Source organism: Balaenoptera ricei, chromosome 6 (assembly GCF_028023285.1).
Source record: "Balaenoptera ricei isolate mBalRic1 chromosome 6, mBalRic1.hap2, whole genome shotgun sequence".
NCBI lineage: Eukaryota > Metazoa > Chordata > Mammalia > Artiodactyla > Balaenopteridae > Balaenoptera > Balaenoptera ricei.
This window is the reverse complement of record NC_082644.1, coordinates 38441614-38461243: the sequence shown is the minus strand read 5'-3', so window position 1 is coordinate 38461243 and position 19630 is coordinate 38441614. Positions and strand designations below refer to the sequence as shown.

The window sequence follows — 19630 nt, the reverse complement described above, 5'->3', positions numbered from 1 at the left end:
GGGTGTATACTAGCAATAAGAAATTGAGTACAGACGAACTCTGATAGCGAGTACAGTATATGTACATTCATCAATTCAGCCAACATGCTTGTTTTGTGCTAGGTGCTGTGCTATGGCTGGTATACAGTGATGAGCAAAAGCATATCATCCATCTTGTCATGGAGCTTACAGTGTAGTATGAGATAGAAATCGATCAAATAATCATAAAAATGATTATAGAATTACAAACCAGTGTAGGGAGTATGAAGCAAAGGAACTAGAACATATAGCATATAATGAAGGAACTGACCTAAATGATCAGAGAAGTCTTTCTTAAAGAAGTGAAGGTAAAGCTAAGATCTAACAGTTAGGTAAACATCATTTGGGACAGTAGGGGGACAGTTCCAGGTGCAGGAAGCTGAATGCTCCTCCATGTGATGGGAAAGAACATGATACATTTGAGAAACTAAAAGAAAAGTAGCAGAATGTAGCATTGAGTGATGGGGATGGGGGATTTGGTGAGGCTAGTGAGGTAGGCAGACCAGACAAGGCCATTTAAGCCACATTAAGGATTTCGATCTTTATCACAGAGCAAAGGAAAACCATTAGTTTTATCAAGAAAGATCAGTGTGTGGGGGGCACAGTGACATAATAGGATCAAGAATGTGCAAAAATGTGGCTGCATTGTAGAGAAAGGATTGGAAGGGACCAGAGTAAACACAGTGTGATAAATTAGGAAACCAGTACTGCAGTCCAAGGAAGGCGAAGATGGTAACTTGGACTAAAAGGATGGCAGGGAGATGGTGAGGTTGTCAGTGTTAGAGCTATGTGTGAGCTAAAATTGATAGAATACTGGTGATGAATTAAACATGGGGCATGAGAGAGCTCTGAGGAAGGTCTCTAGGCTTCTGCCTTGTAAGTCTAGATGCACGTTTGGTGCTGTTCACTCAAAGGGGGATATTCTCAAAGGACCTTTGAGGGTCTTAGTGAAGTAAAGTTTGAGGTACCTTTAATATATTTAAGTAGAGATATTGGATAGTATTGGCTATATGGATAGAGTTTAGAAGTCTGTGCTTAGAGTTAAAATTTTATAATTATTACAGTATAGATAGTAATCGAAGCATGAGTGTTTATGCTTCAGAATTTACGAGGATAAAATATATAGGTTAAGAAAAGAAGGTTTTCTGGAACTAAACTTTGAACCTGCAGAATAAGCTGAGAAGTAGCCAGAGGGAGAAACATGAAAAGTCATTTAAAAGGTTTTTCAAGAAGGAAGTCACGCTGCTGAGAGGTCAAGTGAAAGAGATGAATAAGGTCCCAAATCAGTGTCCATTGGATTTAGTAATGGGGGACAAGTGATGACTAGAGCAAAGAGCCAGGTTACATGTGTTGAAGATGGGTGAGAATTGAGTTGAGTGAGTAGAGACAGTGGGTGCAGCCAACTTCTTCAGAAAGTTTGGCTGAGAAGAAGGCAGCAGTTGAGAGGAAAATGTGACATCATGTGATGATCTTCTTTTCTTTTTAAAGATAAGAGAAACTTGACTTTAAATGAAAATGGGAACGATCTGGTAGAGAGGAAGAATTTTAATATCTAGGAGAGCAAAGTATGGATAATTGACAGTGTGTAATGTTTGTGAAAAAGCCAGAAGGAATGGAGTCTTTAATACATCTGTTGTTAAAGTAGGCAAGGAAAGGATCTGTGTACAGATGTGGATACAACTAGAGGTTTAGAGGCTGAAGTTGAGGCATTTTCTGTGGGATAAATTGTTTTAATTTTCTTTGTAATGTGGAATAGTAGAATCTCTCTCTGGTGGAGAATATTCACTTTGAGGAGTGTGCGCAAGGTGTAAAAATTAATTACGAAAAAAGAGAATGTAAAAAAAAAAAAAAGAGAATGTGAATTCAGTTAGCCTGGTTACTTGGTATTTATTTCTGTGAAGTAGGAAGTAAATCTCTGTCATTAGTTAGTAAATTATTATTGATACTGTTATTTTCATGATGTACAAATTTAATATCAGTATCCACATAATACTGTTACTGGTAAGTTTGTTAAAAAAAAATTTTAGGCTCTAAAATTATCCATTTTTCCGTTCATACAATTAGACAATTCTTATAGAAATGATCTTTAGCTATCTTTCTTATTTTAACTTTGGTAGTGTATCATTCCCAGAAGGTCTGGTAAAAATTATACTCTGTATACAAACATTTTCAGCTTTTATTTAATCTATTAATGACACTTTTTTTCTGTGTATCTATTAGGATTTTTTCTGTGAATTTAGTGAACAATCACCTTGTGTTCTTTCAAGATCTCTATTACAAGTAAGTTCCACTTAGTATCAAAATATGTCTTTAAACATCAAATACTGTGTATTGACATTGTTTTATTGATTGATGGAACAAAAGGTAGATACTTTTAAAGGATATTCCACAGTTAGTGGTATATTTTTGTAATAGAAGTATTGACTTACAGTGTTAGACATTCATCAAGATCATATTCTGGGCCATAAAATAAACCTTAATAATTAAAAAAAATTGAAATCATACAAAGTATGCTCTCTAATTTGGAATTAAATTAGGAATCAATAACAGAAGTATCTGGAGAATTCTCCAGATATTTGGAAATTAACACATTTCTAAAGAACCCATGGGTCAAAGAGGAAGTATTGAGGGTAATCAGAAAATATGTTGAACTGAATGAAAATGAAAATATCAGAATTTGTGGGATACAATTAAAGCAGTGTTTAGAGAGAAATTTATAGTATTAAATGTTCATATGAAAAAAAGGAAGAAAGGTCTGAAATTATAATTTAAGCTTCTATTTTAAAAAAATAGAAAAAGAAGAGCAAATCAAACTAGAAGCAAGCAGAAGGAAATAACAAAGATAAAAGCAAAAATGAGTAAAATAGGAAAGAGGCAAACAATAGAGAAAATCATTGCAGCCAAAAGCGGGTTCTAAAATTGATGAACCTCTAACTAGATGGAACAAGAAAAAAAGAAGATACAAATGAATAATATCAGGAATTGCTACAGACCCTAAACAAATTAAAATGATAATATGGGAATATTCTAAACAACTGTATGTCCATAAATGCAAAAACTTAAATGAGATGGAACAATTCCGTGAGGGACACTACCAAAACTCACTCAAAAAGAAATAGAAAATTTGAATAATCCTGTATCTATCAAAGAAATTGTGTTCATAGTTAAAAGCCTTCCAACAAAACTCCAGGCCAATTCTATACACAGTCTCTTTCAGAAAATGGAAGAGGCAAGGGCACTCATCATATGAGGCCTGCATTACCTCAGTACCAAAACCAAACAAAGACATTTCAAGCTTAGAAAACTATAGACCTATATTCCTTATGAACATAGACATAAAAATCTTAAAGTATTATCAGATCAAATCCAGCAATATATAAAAAAAGAATACATCATGACCAAGTGGGTTTTATCCCAGGAATGCAAGGTTGGTTCAGTGTTTAAAGTGTAATTTACCATATAATCTAAAGTCTCAATAGATTCAGGAAAACCATTTGACAAAACCAACGTCCATTCATGATAAAAACTCTCAGCAAAACTAGGAATAGAAGGTAACTTCCTTAATCTGATAAAGGGCATGTGCCAAACACCTATAGCTAACATCATACTTAATGACGAAAGATTAAATTCTTTCCTCCTACTGGGAGGAAAGCAAGGATGTCCACTCTCATCACTCCACTTTCACTCAACATAGTACTGGAAATCTTAGCCAGTGGAAAAAGGCAGGAAAAGAAATAAAAGGCATACAGTTGAGAAACTGAGAAATAATGTTTCTTTACAGACAACATGATTATCTATGTAGAGTACCAAGGAATCTGCAAAGAAGTTCCTAGACCTGATGGATGAGTTTAACAGTCTCACAGGATATGAGACCAATTTACAAAAAGCAATTGTATTTCTATATACTTGCAATGAACGATGCAAATCAAAAAATTTAAAGCAGTACTATTTACAATAACATCAAGAATGGAATATGTAGGTATAAATCTCTAACACCTGTTTGGAGAACCTGTATACTGAAAAACTACAAAGTACTGATGAAAGACATCAAAGCAGACTTAAATAAATGGAGAGATACATCTTGTTTGCGGATTAGAAGAATTGATATTTTTTTAAGATGTCAGTTCTCCCCAAAACTGATCTACAGATTCAGAGCAATCCCAAAATCATAGCAGAAATTTTTGTAGATGTCAACAAGCTGCTTCTAAAATTTATATGGAAAGGCATAGGAACTAGTACAGCCAAAACAAATTTGAAAAAAAAGAATAAAGTTGGGGAACTCAATACTACCTGACTATGAGACAGGTGTGCTGTTGGCAAAATGATGGACATGTGATCAGCGGAACCAAGGGGAAAGTCCAGAGAAGTTCTGTTCCTTAATTAGTCCTTTATTATGTAGTACTATATGTGAAACCATAAAACTGTTAGAAGAAAGGATAGGAGAAAATTTTTGTGACTTTGGGAAAGGTAGAGAATTCTTAGGTATGACATCAAAAGCACAGTCCATTTTAAAAAAATGGCATGTTGATAAATTTGAAACTTTAATTCTGTGAAAGACACTGTTAAGAAAATGAAAAGAGACTCTACAGAGTAGGAGAAAATATTTGCAAATCATGTCTGACAAGGGACTTGTATCGAGAACATTAAAAAGAATTCTGTAAACGTAACAGTAAGAAAACAGGGAAATGCAAATTAAAACCACAATGAAATACCACTATCCACCTATCAGAATATCTAAAATAAAACAAGAAAAAAGAACAAAACTGAAAATATCAAGCACTGGAGAGGATGCATTACTGATAGGAATATGAAGTGCTATATAGCCACTTTGGAAAATGATGGCAGATTGTTATAAAAACAAATATACAAACTTTACTCTTGCTTATTTACACAAGAGAAGTGGAATCTGACATTCTCCTAGAAACCTGTATGCATGCCAGTGTTTAAAGCTGTTTGGTTCATGATCACCAAAAACTGGAAACAACTCAAGTGTGTTAGGAAATCAAGTTAAGGTATAGTATAGTAAATATTCAGATACATTGAGATTGTTAAGGGAAGAAAATTAAATGTAAATTATTATTAAATAGTAGTGTATTTCAATTTAATAATGTATTATTTTAACTATATTTTTTCCAATTTCAGAAAGTTTGTATGTATTCCAAGGTGTTTATTAGAGATAAGGTTATCGACTGACTTGATATTTATAACCATTAAATATTTCATAATTTATGAAACTCTTTCTTGTATATTAGCTCATTTGACATATTCAGACCCATCAGTTCATTTTCACTAGTTCAATATTACTACTCTTGACCTGAGAGATTTTTTTCTGCACATTTTTTGTTCTCCTGCATCAGAATACACCTTAAATAGGGATTAATAAGTAGTACCCATTGTGGAGGCATCGTGGAAAAAAAAATTTTCCACCAACTTTTTACATTTTAATCTCTTTTGTATTCTGTGGCATTTATAAGAAGTATGTTCATGTCACAGTAATGACAACTACATGTACAATATGTCAAGATTGTGACAGCATTACTAATATATATAACATTTGTTTTAAGACCACTTTCCTGGTGGATAACAAAAAGGTCTTTGGAACCCATCTCATGCAAGACATGGTGAAAGATGCACTTCGGTCTTTTGTCAGTCCTCCGGTGCTCTCCCCAAAGTAAGTATCATAAGACATTGTATAGCATGTGTGTTTCTTAAAAGCCCAAGTTCTCTGTGCTCCTTTATAGCAAAGACGTAAAAACTGTTGGAATCAAGTCTCCACATGAAAAAATAACTCAATCATGTTAAAATTAATTGATTTCTGCCACATATTATTTAGATTTTTAAAAAAATTTATTTAAATATATTTATTTTTGGCTGCATTGGGTCTTCGTTGCTGCGTGCAGGCTTTCTCTAGTTGTGGTGAGTGGGGGCTACTCTTTGTTGTGGTGCGCGGGCTTCTCATTGCAGTGGCTTCTCCTGTTGCAGAGCAAGGGCTCTAGGCACGCGGGCTTTAGTAGTTGTGGCTCGCAGGCTCTAGAGCACAAGCTTAGTAGTAGTTGTGGTACACGGGCTTAGCTGCTCCGCTGCATGTGGGATCTTCCCGGACCAGGGCTTGAACCCGTGTCCCCTGCACTGGCAGGCGGATTCTTAACCACTGTGCCACCAGGGAAGTCCCAATTATTTAGATTTAAATTGAGGTTTTTGTGAAGTTGATATTGGGTCCAGTATGAGAAGAAAAGCTTACAAGGAGTGATCAGAAATTCAGCAAGTTATATTCACCCTTACTGTGTGCAAAGCACTGTGCTAAGTAGGCACTTTGGGGAAATAATTATGAAAAGATAAGATTTCTTCTCAATAATCTGATCTAGATAGAAATAGAAAATGCAGATAATCGATCCTTAAATTATATTCTGGTAGAGTCACCTCCCCAAAAACATGCTGCCATAAAATGCTGGAAAGGGTCGTTTGAGTTGGCATTTTGGAAAACAGTGCCAACTTTATTGGCATTTGCCTCAGGGAAGGAAGAAAGGAGATGTTATTTCTTAGGAAAGAAACCAGGATGTGTGAAGACGTGGTGTATGAAATTATATATTTTAAGAAAAGTTAGTGGTTCAGCATTCAATTTGTTGAATAAATCATGCCACATTTCACATAAAACTCTTTTAGCTTCCTGTGTTAGGTTGGTTCTCCAGAAGCTGACCCTGACACAAAGATTCATGTAAACGTAATTTAGAAAGTAATTCCAGGAAAACTTGCAGGGTTTCAGGCAGGTGGGACATAAAAAGGAAGAAAGCCACTTGAAGGTGTGCTTCACAGTTGGTAACTTTGGTTTGGTCCTGTCAGGGAGCCCTGGAGACTTGTGTGGATTATACCTCACAGTTGTCCGGTCAGGGACAAGGGAGCTTGAGAATTTACACATCTGTCAGTTAAGGACTGCCCCAGGGAGGCATCCTCAGTGTTGGTTACATTTCCAGTTTCATTGACAGTAAAGGCCAAAGTCCTTATTGTTGAACCCATGAGGCCCCATGTGCTCTGGGTTAGACCCCTGTCTTGGTGCCTCTCTGACCTCATCTCTTACCATTGTCCCCTCACCTTCTTTGCTTCAGCCACACTGGCCTCCTTGCTATTCTTGTAACATACTGTCCCTCTCTCATCCTACAGCCTTCACATACGATCTGGGGTAGAGGGTATTTTCCTCAAAACTCCGCAGGTTGACTTTCTCACTGCCTTAAGTCTATTCAGTGTCACCTCAGTGAGGGCTGCCCTGATCAGTCAATTTAAAAAGTATAAACCTTCCCCATTCTCCCAACCTGCCCAGCACTCCATTTCTCTCTCTCATAACAATTATCTTCTTACATACTATATGTAGAGGGGTTCCCAGACCCAAGCCCAGTGTGCGTGCATGTTTGTGTGTGTGTGTGTGTGTATGTGTATGTAGACTTCCCTACAATAAGCAATTCTCAGATGCCAGCAGGGTGCCCAAGAATTCAACTCAATTCTGACCATTGTCTACCTGGAGATAGAATCAGATTCCATAGGTAAAGGGCTTGGTCCCATAAGACCACCCTCTACTTCCCAGGTTGTTACCTGTGCTTCTGACTGACCAACTGGCTACAAATTAGAGGTTCTGACCAACCCCTCCTCTGGTACAGTTAATTTGCTAAAATGACTCACAGAGCTCAGGAAAAGCCATTTGCTCACTAGATTACCAATTTATTATAAAGAGATATTAAAGGATACAAATCAACAGCCAGATGAAGAGATGCATAGAGTCTGAATGGTGGCACATGGAAGCATGTTCCCCAATGTGGAGGCTCTTGGAAAAGGGCCAAAAAGCTTTTCTTTTCTGGTTTTTGTGGAGGTTTCATTAGATAGGCATGATTACTAAATCATTGGCGAGTGGTCATTGATTGAACCTCAAGCCCCTCTCCCCTTCCAGAAATCAGGGGGTGGGACCAAAAGTTCCAACCCTCTAATCACAAGGTTCTGGTAACCAGTCCCCATTCTTAGGTGCACTCCAATCACCTCATTAACATAAGGAAAGACACCTTTATCACTCTCAACCCTTAGGAAATTCCAAGAGTTTCGGTAGCTGTGAGCCAGGAACTGTGATGAAGACCCAAATATATCTGAGAAATATATATCTGAATGACAAAATACATACTTATTATAAATCATATTGCACTATATAATTTGCTTGTTCATTATGTTTACTTCTATAAGAGCCTGTATAATTCTTCATTATGTTTATGTTTATTTCCACCCCCCCCGAACCCCCATATATGTAGAACTATATAAATTCCACAAGGTCAGGGCTGATAGTTTTGGCTGTTTGTTCACTGTTGTGTAGTAGGTGCTGGAACAGTGTCTGTCACACAGTAAGCACACTTTGTTGAATGAATGAATAAACAAAGAAATAAAAGTTGAACGGTTAGGATAGTTTGGAGTTAGAGTCCAGAAAGTTTTGAATGGTTTGGTAAAGTTTGGTCTTTATTTTATGGTCAGTGAAGAACTGATTGAGTTTTTAGGAGGGAATTGGCATAGTAAAATATGTATTTTTTAATTGGAGGCAAATTGGTAGTAATAATGGAGGCAAAATGTTTAGCTAGGCTAATTCCGTTGTACAGGTGAGAGATGAGGAAGGATTAAACTCGGAATATAAAAGAGGAGACAGATTTGAAAAACATTTCAGTAGTAAAATTTAACAGGAAGCTGATTTAATAGGGGAAGGAAGGCAGGGGGAAAGTAAGTTGATTTAAAACAAGAAACAGAAGCTGATTATATAAATAATACATGGTCACACTTGAAAATTTAAACATGGTAGAAAAATATGTGGAAAACAGTAAAAATCAGCCAAAATCTTACCTCTGAGATAACTATATTTCGATGACCATCACCGTGGATATCTTTGTGTATAAAGACACACACATCTATGACTTTATATATATTTGGGATCCCATTAAACTGTTTTTATCATGAGCTTTTAAATTATTTTTTTGGATTGCTTTTTTAAATTAAAAATTTTTATTTTAAAATTTCTTTATCTTTTTTCCATTCAAAAATACATGATGACTTTATGTCTCAAAGTACCTAGTTAATTCTTTTTAATGGCTGCCAAATGTTTCGTAATATGAATGTATTTTATAGGGTGGGGTTACTGGGTGGGAGGACATGTGTAGTTTTAATTTTAATATATATTAGCAGATTGTATTCTGAAAGATTTCAACAGTATAAGAGAGTACACTTTCCCTGCATCCTGACCAGCAGTAGGGGTCATCATCCTTTAATTTTTTCCAGTATGTTGAGTGAGAAGTGATATCTCATTGTTAGTTTAATTTTAGCACTTAATATGATATTTATTGGACATTTAGAATGGTTTTTCTATAAATTGCTTGTTTATATCCTTTGCCCATTGACTTTTTTTTTTTTTGAGGGAATAGTATAGTACTATAGAACATTTTAAATAGAAGACCTAATGAGCATAGTCTTTTTCTCGTTTGTTTACAAAAAAAGTTTTCCAGTTTTAAAGTATTCTTGTTTTTGAAATAAGAAACTGAAAATGGAAGACCTCTTCCCTTTGCTTGATAAACTACTACTTCAAGTGTTTCAAGACCCAACTTGTATCCCTTTCCCCTGACTTTCCCCTCTCCTACTCCTGTAGGATTTTTTTTTTTTTCCACACACACACTATTTTATTTTTACAAGAGATAAATAAACCGACACCAAGCATTGTAAATGGATGACCACAACAAAAGCAACAATGATTGCAATTACCAAACACGAAACACACTCATACTATGTCATAATATTGACATTCAGTCCAGTAATCCTCCACTGTAACAGCTCCTTTACTTTGCAGTGAAAATTGATTTGTATATTTTTTGCCTCTGAGTCCTTGTTGGATTTTTTTTTTATTATTCAAATAGAAAGTCACAAAAATTATAATCATCCTCATCAGTTCACTCAGTCCCATGTAATTAATTTTTTTTTTTTCATCTTGATCTTTTGTTAGCACTTCTATGAATTCATCAGTTTTCCATTAGAGTTCTGAAAATGCTTATTCATTCAGTTCAGCAGTATAGTCAGTTACCAGAAACTTGTACTTGTCAGAGTCTTTTCCATGAATTCCTTGAAGATGAAACCCTTTTATAGGAACATTTTTGCAAAAGCATCAGAGTACACCCAGAACTGTCTGTAAATGACAAGACTTAAAAATGACCACGGTTAAAGATTTGATGAAAGTTCATAATAATGCAGTTGACAAGGAAATTTAGTCATTTCTGAGATATACATTTTAAAGTAATAATTAGAATTATGACTTACAACATTATACCAGAACATATAAGATTTTTAGAAATTTCATGTAATGTCTGAAACATTTATATTAACATATTTCCATACAAATAACCCAAAGAAAGTTTAGTATTAGTTGTGTTTTTTTGTTTGTTTTTTTATACTGCAGGTTCTTATTAGTCATCAATTTCATACACATCAGTGTATACATGTCAATTCCAATTGCCCAATTCAGCACACCACCATCCCTACCCCACCGCGGTTTCCCCACCTTGGTGTCCACACGTTTGTTCTCTACATCTATGTCTCAACTTCTGCCCTGCAAACTGGTTCATCTGTACCATTTTTCTAGGTTCCACATACATGCGTTAGTATACGATATTTGTTTTTCTCTTTCTGACTTCCTCACTCTGTATGACAGTCTTTAGAGCCATCCACGTCTCAACAAATGACTCAATTTCGTTCCTTTTTATGGCTGAGTAATATTCCATTGTATATATGTACCACAACTTCTTTATCCATTCGTCGGTGCCCATTGACTTTTATTAAGTGGTTTACTTTTTTCAGAAAATTTGTAGTAACTCTTTTTATATTATGAGAGGTTAATCCTTTATCTGTGATAGGCATTGCAGATTTACTTTTTTTCTTAATCTTTTGTCACATCAAAATGTGAAAAATGCTGTTTGAATTTTGATATGGATTACATTGAATCTGTAGATCACTTTAAGTTGTATGGACATTTTAACAATATTAATTCTTCCAATCCGTGTGTCTGGAATATCTTTCCATTTATTTGTATCTTCTTCAGTGTCTTTCATTAATGTCTTAAAATTTTCAGAGTACTGATCTTTCACCTCTTTGGTTAAATTTATTCCTAGGTATTTTATTCTGTTTGATGCTATTGTAAATGGGATTGTTTTCTTAATTTCTCTTTCTGATAGTTCAGTGTGACAGAGTTTTTTATATTGAGTTTGTATCCTACAACTTTACTGAATTCATTTATTAGTTCTAACAGTTTTGGTGGACTCTTTAGGGTTTTCAATACATAATACCGTGTAATCTGCAAATAGAGATCATTAAAAATTATTTTTAAATTTCTGTGATTAAATATATCGTATATTCAGTTGTATGAACTGACAGACACCTGTACCACCATCCATTTTAAGCAGAGTTTTTATTTTGCTTTTATAAATTCCATTACTGGTAAGGAAATTGATAAAATTTTATAAATACTAAATATATTAATATGAATTAATAAATTTTATTAATTCCCTTATTTAATAAATATAATAAATTAGTATCTACTATTGCCGGACACCTTTCTGGGTTCTGGAGAAAAGGACACTCCTGCTGACAAGGAGCTTGCCTTGCAGTGGGAGAGACTAAACAGTAGACAAATATATAATGTCAGGTCATAAGTACTGTATAGAAAGATAAGGTAAGATAAGATGGTTCTCTTAGATGGGAGGCCTCTTGGAAGTGGTGATACATGTAAATAAACAGAGAGTAAGCTATGCAAAATCAGGGAATGAAGCTTCCTGACAGTAAGTAATAACTGAAAGGTCTCAAGAGTAGGGCTGAGCTTAAGTATCAAGGAGTGGGCTAATTTTAATGAATTCATTCTTAAAAGATATTAAGGACCCAAATAGCTTTTGTTTATATGGGTCCTGTTTATTGATACCTACTATTTTAGAAATTAAAACAATACTTTAAAAATATTTATTCTTTTTGAAAAACAGTAAATCTATTACATGTTAATATACATATATAACATTCATAAATTGCATATTAACATAAATAACATTTTTATGGAAAATAACTTTTTAAGAAAAATTAGTAAGAAAAGTGGAATTGTTTTACCTTTTTGCAAATCTCTTTCATGTCTGTCTTAGTAGAAGAAAGCTGGATTATTTTAACCTGCTTCTACTTTCAGTCTGTTGAAATATTACACACCACGTAGCCTCTGGAAAAGCAAACTGTACACTTGTGAGAGAATGAGTGCAAAAGGCAAATAACATCTTAATGTTATTATGAAAATAGTTTTGACCTTGTGTTCTCCCCAAAAGCCACCCCCTCAAGGGCCGCCCCTACCATCACCACCAGGTGAACCTAGGGCACATTTTTAGAACTGCTGACTATAATTTCAAATCCTCCTCCCTCACCCCATCCTTTTCTCTTACTTTGTTCCTAGAGGTAACCACTACGTTACAGTTTATGTGTTTCACTTTTATGAATGCTTGTACACTTTACCCAAATATATGTGTCCATAAATAATATCAGTTTATTTTGTTTTTAAACTTTGCATAAATTTTGTCACACTATATATATATATCCTTTTGCCACATGATTTTTTCCTTCAACATTAGCATTTTGAAATTGACCAAGTTTATCCAGCAAATTTATTTTATTCATTAAAATCTGTCCTTTAACTGTACTGCAGTTTATTTTGCTTTTCTCTACAATTGGATATTTACCTTGTTTCTAATTTATCACTGTTGAAATCAGTGCTGTAGTGAACATCTTTGAATTATGTCTCCTTTTGCACAGAGACTATATACTTAAAAATATAATTAATTGCCAATCATAGGCATGTGCATCTTCAGCTTTACTAGTTTTGCCAAATTGCTTTCCAAAATAATTGAACCAATTTGTATGCCAGCCAACAGTGTATAAGGATTCCAATTTCCCCATAGTCTAGGCATTATCAGACTTTTCAGTTTTTGACAATATGACGTATATGAAATAGTGTCTACATCCTCTTAATTTGCATTTTGTCTTTTCTATTTAACAATCTTTAACACTTAGATTCCACATTGTCACACTTATCATTATCCATTTAGATTTAACTACAGTTTGATCCTCATTACTTGCAGATTCTGTATTTGTTAATTTGCCTACTTGCTAAAATGTATTTGTTAACCCTCAAATCAATATTCACTCTGCTCCTGCTGTATTCATGGACACATGCAGAGTGGCAAAATATTCAAGTCGCCCAACGCTGAGGTCAAACAAGGCAACTCTGTCTTCTTGTGCCTTATACTGTAAACTCTATTAGATACCCCTGTTTTTGTGCTTTTTGTTGGTGATTTTGTAGTTTAATGGCCTCCAAGTGTAGTGATGGGCTTTCTAGTGTTCCTGGCACAAGAAGGCTGTGGTGTGCCTTACAGAGAGATTATATGTGTGTTAGATAAGGTTTGCTTAGGCGTGAGTTCATTGCTAATCAATTAACAATGTACATTACGTATAGTGTCTTTAAAAAGAAATACACGTAAACCAAGGTTATACATTGATCAGTTGATTAAAATGTTGGGACCAGAGGCTGGCAGGAACCTAACCCTGTATTTTACCCTAGCAGCAGTGTTTCAGTATTCTCTGTTCAGTGTCCACAGCAAGTTTATAGACCATAACTATCACAAATACCAAGAATCGACTGTGTATATAGGAAAGTTCATTGCATGGTAGCCTATAGATGTTATCCTGCTGTTTTAAAAATTCCAATGTTACAGATGTTACAATGTTTTTTTCCTTTGTGAGTGACTTGACACTTTCTTCTGGAGGATTGTAGAGTTTCTCTTTATTTTAGGAGTTCAGGAGTTTTACCAGAATGTTCATGTGTGATTTTCAACTATTCCTATCTGGAAATCAGTCATTAAAGCCTCAAGTCTTCAAATCAGATCATTTTTCCTATTTTATTATTTATTTAATTATTGCCTCACCTTCATCTGTTTCTTTTTCTTTTTCTTTTTCTTTTTAAAGAGCTCCTTATATACTCTATCTTGTAGATTTTTTCCCCCTGTATTCCTCATGACATTATTTTTGCTGTGTTGTAAGAAAGTTATTTTATTCCCTAGAACTTCAAGGCTACTATGAGCATCTTTCACCTACTAAATTTTTTAATTTGAAAATCCTAATTTTCAGATCCAGAAAGTCTTTTTTTTAAGGGCTTTATTTTTGTCATCTTAAGTAATTTTCTTACTTTGGGCCTTCCAGCCCAAAGTAAGTGGCCTTCCACTTCTGTTTTGCTGCCACCTGTTCCAGGTGTCCTGCCTTTTCTTTCCCCTGGCTGCTGCATGCTCTGTCATTATCTGTTGCATGACCATGACTCTGTTTATCTTTGAGGTTCTGGTCAGATTGCTGAGTTATGGCAAACACTTAGGAGTAGCAAGTTGTCAGCTCCTTTCAGTGCGCCAGGAAAAGTGTTTACTTTTTCCCATCTCCTTAGGTGCAAAGGCTACTGTCAGTCCCACCTCAGGGAGAGAAAAAAAAAAATCTTTCCAACTATTCAGCCCTGTATTTCCTCCAGGGCCAGGCAGGTAGCAGATCCTCCCAGACTGTAATGTTAGCAGTCTTCAACTTAGTAATGTATTTGGTTCCATTTTCTCATTTTTCCACTTTTCCCTATGTGTTGGTAGCACCTACAATAATCACCACTTCTTTATGTAAGCCAAATAGTTTAATTTTAATGACAAAAATATTATATTATCTTACAGGTGCTGCCTATATAATAATCACCAGGCTAAGGACTGTATTGATTCCTTTGTTACTCACTGTGTTCGGGTAAGAACTACAATTTGGATCATTATAGTGGACACTTAAAAATCGTGGTGTGCAGTATTTTCAGTAGCATTAACTTGTGCTGTTTTTTCATCTGACATTTCTTATTCATCTTCCCTGAAATTCGTAGGAAATTTCTGTCTCTTCTTACACTTGAGTGGATAGCTTCATAACCTGTAGTCTTCCTGGAAGGTTGTTAGATACTGAGGCACCTTTTGATGCCCTTTCACTGTAACCCTTGGGGACCACAGAAACAGAATAAGCTATGACCCCCATCTGGGAAGAAAGGAGTTCACTTTTTTTTTTTTAAATGGACACAAAAACTTTATTTATTTTTGACCTTATAAACAAAGAATATGGGTAACATCCCCAGGCACTTATCTTTGTACTGCCTTAATGAGAACAGGATTATAGTAAAATTAAAATTATCACTTTTAGATGAGAGCATGAACTTTTTTCAAATCTCAAATAATTTGGAAAAATAAAAACCTTGTAGGTGATTAAATTAATTATAAATCATTCTTATTTAATTATAAGCTCTTTATAGATAGCTCTTTCTTGCCTAATTACAGTTACTAAATATTTATATGTGTGTGTGTGTGTGTATATATATATATATATAGATAGATAGATAGATAGATAGATCTATCTATCTGTATAGATACAAAGGCAGCATGGTTTGATGAAAGGAAAACCAATAAAAGACCAGATTTTATTTTTATTACTAACATTTTATTGTTATTAGGCAGATCACTTTACTTTTCTGTTAACTTCTCAATCTTTAAAAAGTGAAATGTTAATACTGCCCCTATACCTCTTATCGACTACTTATCAATTAAATGAGATATCAAAGTATGCAAATGTAAAACATTATTATCCTTAAAGAATCTTAAAATGCATACTTCTTAAATCAGAACAAACTTCTGTTCCTATTGTCTGATTCATGAAATGTTACAATATTTTATATGAGAATACTGTGTAGGTAAGAATAGGAATAAAGAACCTTAGTCAGGGTTTGTAGGTATTAGCCCTTATCTAATTATTAGGCATTCTGGTATATTTAAAGCAGCAGAGAAGTGGCAGCCTTAAACACTGGCTTTTGGCTTGCCATAAGCAAAAAAGAAACTGTCCTCTTTAATTTGTGGGAAAATATCTAAAGATTGAAGGAAGATATTTTTGCCATACGAAAACAAGTTTCATAAACAGCCACTCCTCTAGCTATTGATAAATTCCAGTATTGAGTTTCTTAAAAAGAAACACCTATGTAAAAAGTATGCATAGCATGATTCTTATATACATTTTTTTCCCTTAAACAAGATTTTGAAAACTTGTTAACTTTTTTTTTTTTTTAAATTATTAGCACCTTTAATTATTATTTATTTATTTTTTTGGCTGTGTTGGGTCTTCGTTTCTGTGCGAGGGCTTCCTCTAGTTGTGGCAAGCGGGGGCCACCCTTCATCGCGGTGCGCGGGCTTCTCACTATCGCGGCCTCTCTTGTTGCGGAGCACAGGCTCCAGACGCGCAGGCTCAGCAGTTGTGGCTCACGGGCCTAGTTGCCCCGCGGCATGTGGGATCTTCCCAGACCAGGGCTCGAACCCGTGTCCCCTGCATTAGCAGGCAGATTCTCAACCACTGCGCCACCAGGGAAGCCCGAAAACTTGTTAACTTTTGAATGTTAATTTTCTTTAGTATAAGCGTATTTCATATTGACGGTTAACAAATTGTATGTGTATTGCAGCCATTCTGTAGTCTTATTCAGATCCATGGACATAACAGGGCTCGACAGAGAGATAAGCTCGGTCATATTCTTGAGGAATTTGCCACCTTGCAGGATGAGGTAAGAGCCAACAAGTTGCCCTTCCTTCCAAAATTAAGCAATTCATATACCTTGACCAGATTTTCAAAAACAATTCTTTGGAACAATAATTTGGCTATTTAATTTTTCAATATGGTGAATTTCCTTTTGACTTAAAATGTAACAGTTACGTATACCAAAGAAAGGGTTTACAGAACAAAACAAAACAATAATCCAAACCTTGAAACATCTTATTTTTTTTGATAATTGGGATGAATTGTAAAATATGTGTAGAGCTGTAGTTATAATTAGAGCAAGTTTACATTATAATAAAAATGTATTAATCTTCAAGTAAATTTGTGAGAACCATATTAATAATATAACTAAAGATATGAAGTCAGTTATTTTTACTTTTGTACTATAAAATGGATATCTTTTTAATTTAGGAAATGTTTAGATAAATGTGATCCTTTGAGAAATGAGAAGTTTGAATGTAGACCTAACCAAAGGTACATTTGAAAGTATGAATTCTTGAGGTGATGAGATTTACATTTTCTGCTCATGTGCTATTTTTAGCTGGTTTTTTTTTTTGTAATTCTCTCATTACCTTAAAAAGAAAGTTAATGTTATGACGTTTTGTTGTGATAGGCAGAGAAGGTTGATGCAGCCCTTCACACTATGCTGTTGAAACAGGAGCCCCAAAGGCAACATTTGGCTTGTTTAGGTACCTGGGTCCTTTACCATAACCTTCGAATTATGATACAGTATCTTCTAAGTGGCTTTGAATTGGAACTCTACAGCATGCACGAGTACTATTACATATATTGGTAAGAGAATGATTGGAGTTAAAATTGGTGGTGGGTGGGATACGTAACATCTGAGAGAGTATCTGTAAAGTAGAGTGTAACTTTAAGGTACGTTTTTATTTACTGTATTTGAAATTTAGTTGTGGGACAACTGAAAGATATCTATTGAAAATTAGAGCTAGATCATCTTAAACATCTTAAGTGTCATAACAATGTACAAATATATTTTTTCTAGCCATTGTAATATTTATTTAAAATTCGCTAATAAAAGTGGCTTCAAAGTAAATGGATTAATTGACGAGCTTTTGTCTGTTTCCAAAGAGAAAAATTAACATACATTTTGCACTGACTTCAGTGATGCTGTGTACTAGCTGTGGAATGTACTTAACTGAAATAAGTTTCAAAATTTGAACCACATCTTTCTTCTGAGGAGAAATTATGGCTAAGATTATCATTGGGAGTATAACTTGCAAACTATGGCCCTGAGGATTTGTCTCAGGAGCTTTGAAGGAGTTGATAAGAGATGATCTTCAGCAGAGTAGTTCTTTGCTTTCAGTTGGAGATGAGATAAACCTAGTAAGAGGATGCTTGAGAATATTTTAGGTGTGAAAAAGCTGTCACAAATAAAATAAGAAAATTGAGAGCTAATGAATTCAGTTATCTTGCATCTTTTTCTTAGTCTAGTAAAGTATGGTAATTTAGTTGTGGTAATTTAAAAATAGTAATGACCTATTATTGCCCATCACAAACAGCTAAGTTTAATATATTAGATCTTAATATATCTAAGATATATCTAATATAACTAATTAGATCTTAGTTCATCTTTTTAATTCATATTTAAATTATTTAACTTGGTATTTAAGATATTGTATATTCCCTGGAGTCACTGCTGTGGAGGCAGGAAAGTAATTATTTTCTACGCTGTTAACATGGTTTTGTGGTCATGGCTGCTAGGGCTCTTAACAGGTAATTCTTGGTTATGAAAAACAGGTAACAACTCTTACCAGCAGGTGTTGTTATAGCTACTTGGGATTTTTTTTTATTATTCATACTAGACACCCCTGTTCAAACGAGGCATTTTATAGGGGAACATGCTCAAATGTTGTGGTTTGAGACAGCTAATTGGAAGCTTTTGTGCTCTTGATTTCTCAAGATACAATTTTTATATGTTTTTTTGCACGATGGATTGGAAAACGATATTCCGATAAATACTCCATTAGAAATTTACCTGAATACTTGAGCAGATTCATTTCTTCTCTTGTTAACAAAAGAAATTTTAGTTCTGCTTGTAAGTACCCTTCTGGTCTACTTTCATGTTAGTTTTAACTGCTTTTTAGTTTTAAAATTACAGATTGGGCTCCAATATTTTCACAAGATATACACTGTTGTTCTTCATGAATGTGATTCCTAAAGCATGTGGACCCTTTTAAAATCAGTAGAAAACAGTGCTTCTTAAATTTAGCGTGCATCATAATCACTCGGAAAGCAACTTGCTGGGGCTCTGTTCCTAGAGTTCCTGGTTTACTAGGTCTAGGGTAGGACCCACTGAATCATATGCATTTCTAACTATTTTCCTGGTGAGACTGCTGCTGGTCCTGAGATCACAATTGAGAATTGGTATAGAATATTAGCACTCTGACTCTCCTTAGATATAACTGTGTATTAATTTTGATAAAGCACTTAATAAAAGCTCATTGAAATATCTGATATTTGAAAGGAAAGTCCTGAATTGTGCCAGCTATCCCCTTTACTTGTCTGTCCTTCGGTTAGATAGTTAAAAGGTATCATTAGTTCCGTACAGAAATCTTCTCGGGACTTCCCTGGTGGTCCAGTGGTTAAGACTCTGCGCTTCCATTGCAGGGGGCACTGCCTTCGATCCCTGGTTGGGGAACTAAGATCCCACATGCTGCATGGCATGGCAGGAAAAAAAAAAAAAGAAAAAAGAAAAAAGTCTTCTCATTGAGTTAAGAGAGGTTACAAACCCTCATTTTGTAGTGTGATGGGGGAAAAAAATTCATTTGTATCCTATAAAAGTATACTATATTGAATGCTTTTCTTAAATTCATTGCCAGGAATGATTTTCTCTCCATGTGAAATTATATACTTTTTTAAATCAAAAAAAAAAAAAAAAAATATATATATATATATATATATATATATACTGGTT

General features: G+C 34.6%; 1 protein-coding gene across 5 annotated transcripts in view; it reads left to right on the top strand.

Moving 5' to 3' along the window:
• Positions 1–19630, top strand: part of NAA35 (N-alpha-acetyltransferase 35, NatC auxiliary subunit) — a 95105-nt gene that overhangs the window by 65111 nt on the left and 10364 nt on the right. For all 5 annotated transcript variants that reach the window (XM_059924503.1, XM_059924502.1, XM_059924504.1 and 2 more), the window contains exons 13-17: positions 2239–2298; positions 5583–5689; positions 14799–14865; positions 16601–16699; positions 17306–17484. In XM_059924503.1, coding sequence (XP_059780486.1) covers positions 2239–2298; positions 5583–5689; positions 14799–14865; positions 16601–16699; positions 17306–17484 — 512 coding nt within the window. The remainder of the gene's footprint in view (positions 1–2238; positions 2299–5582; positions 5690–14798; positions 14866–16600; positions 16700–17305; positions 17485–19630) is intronic.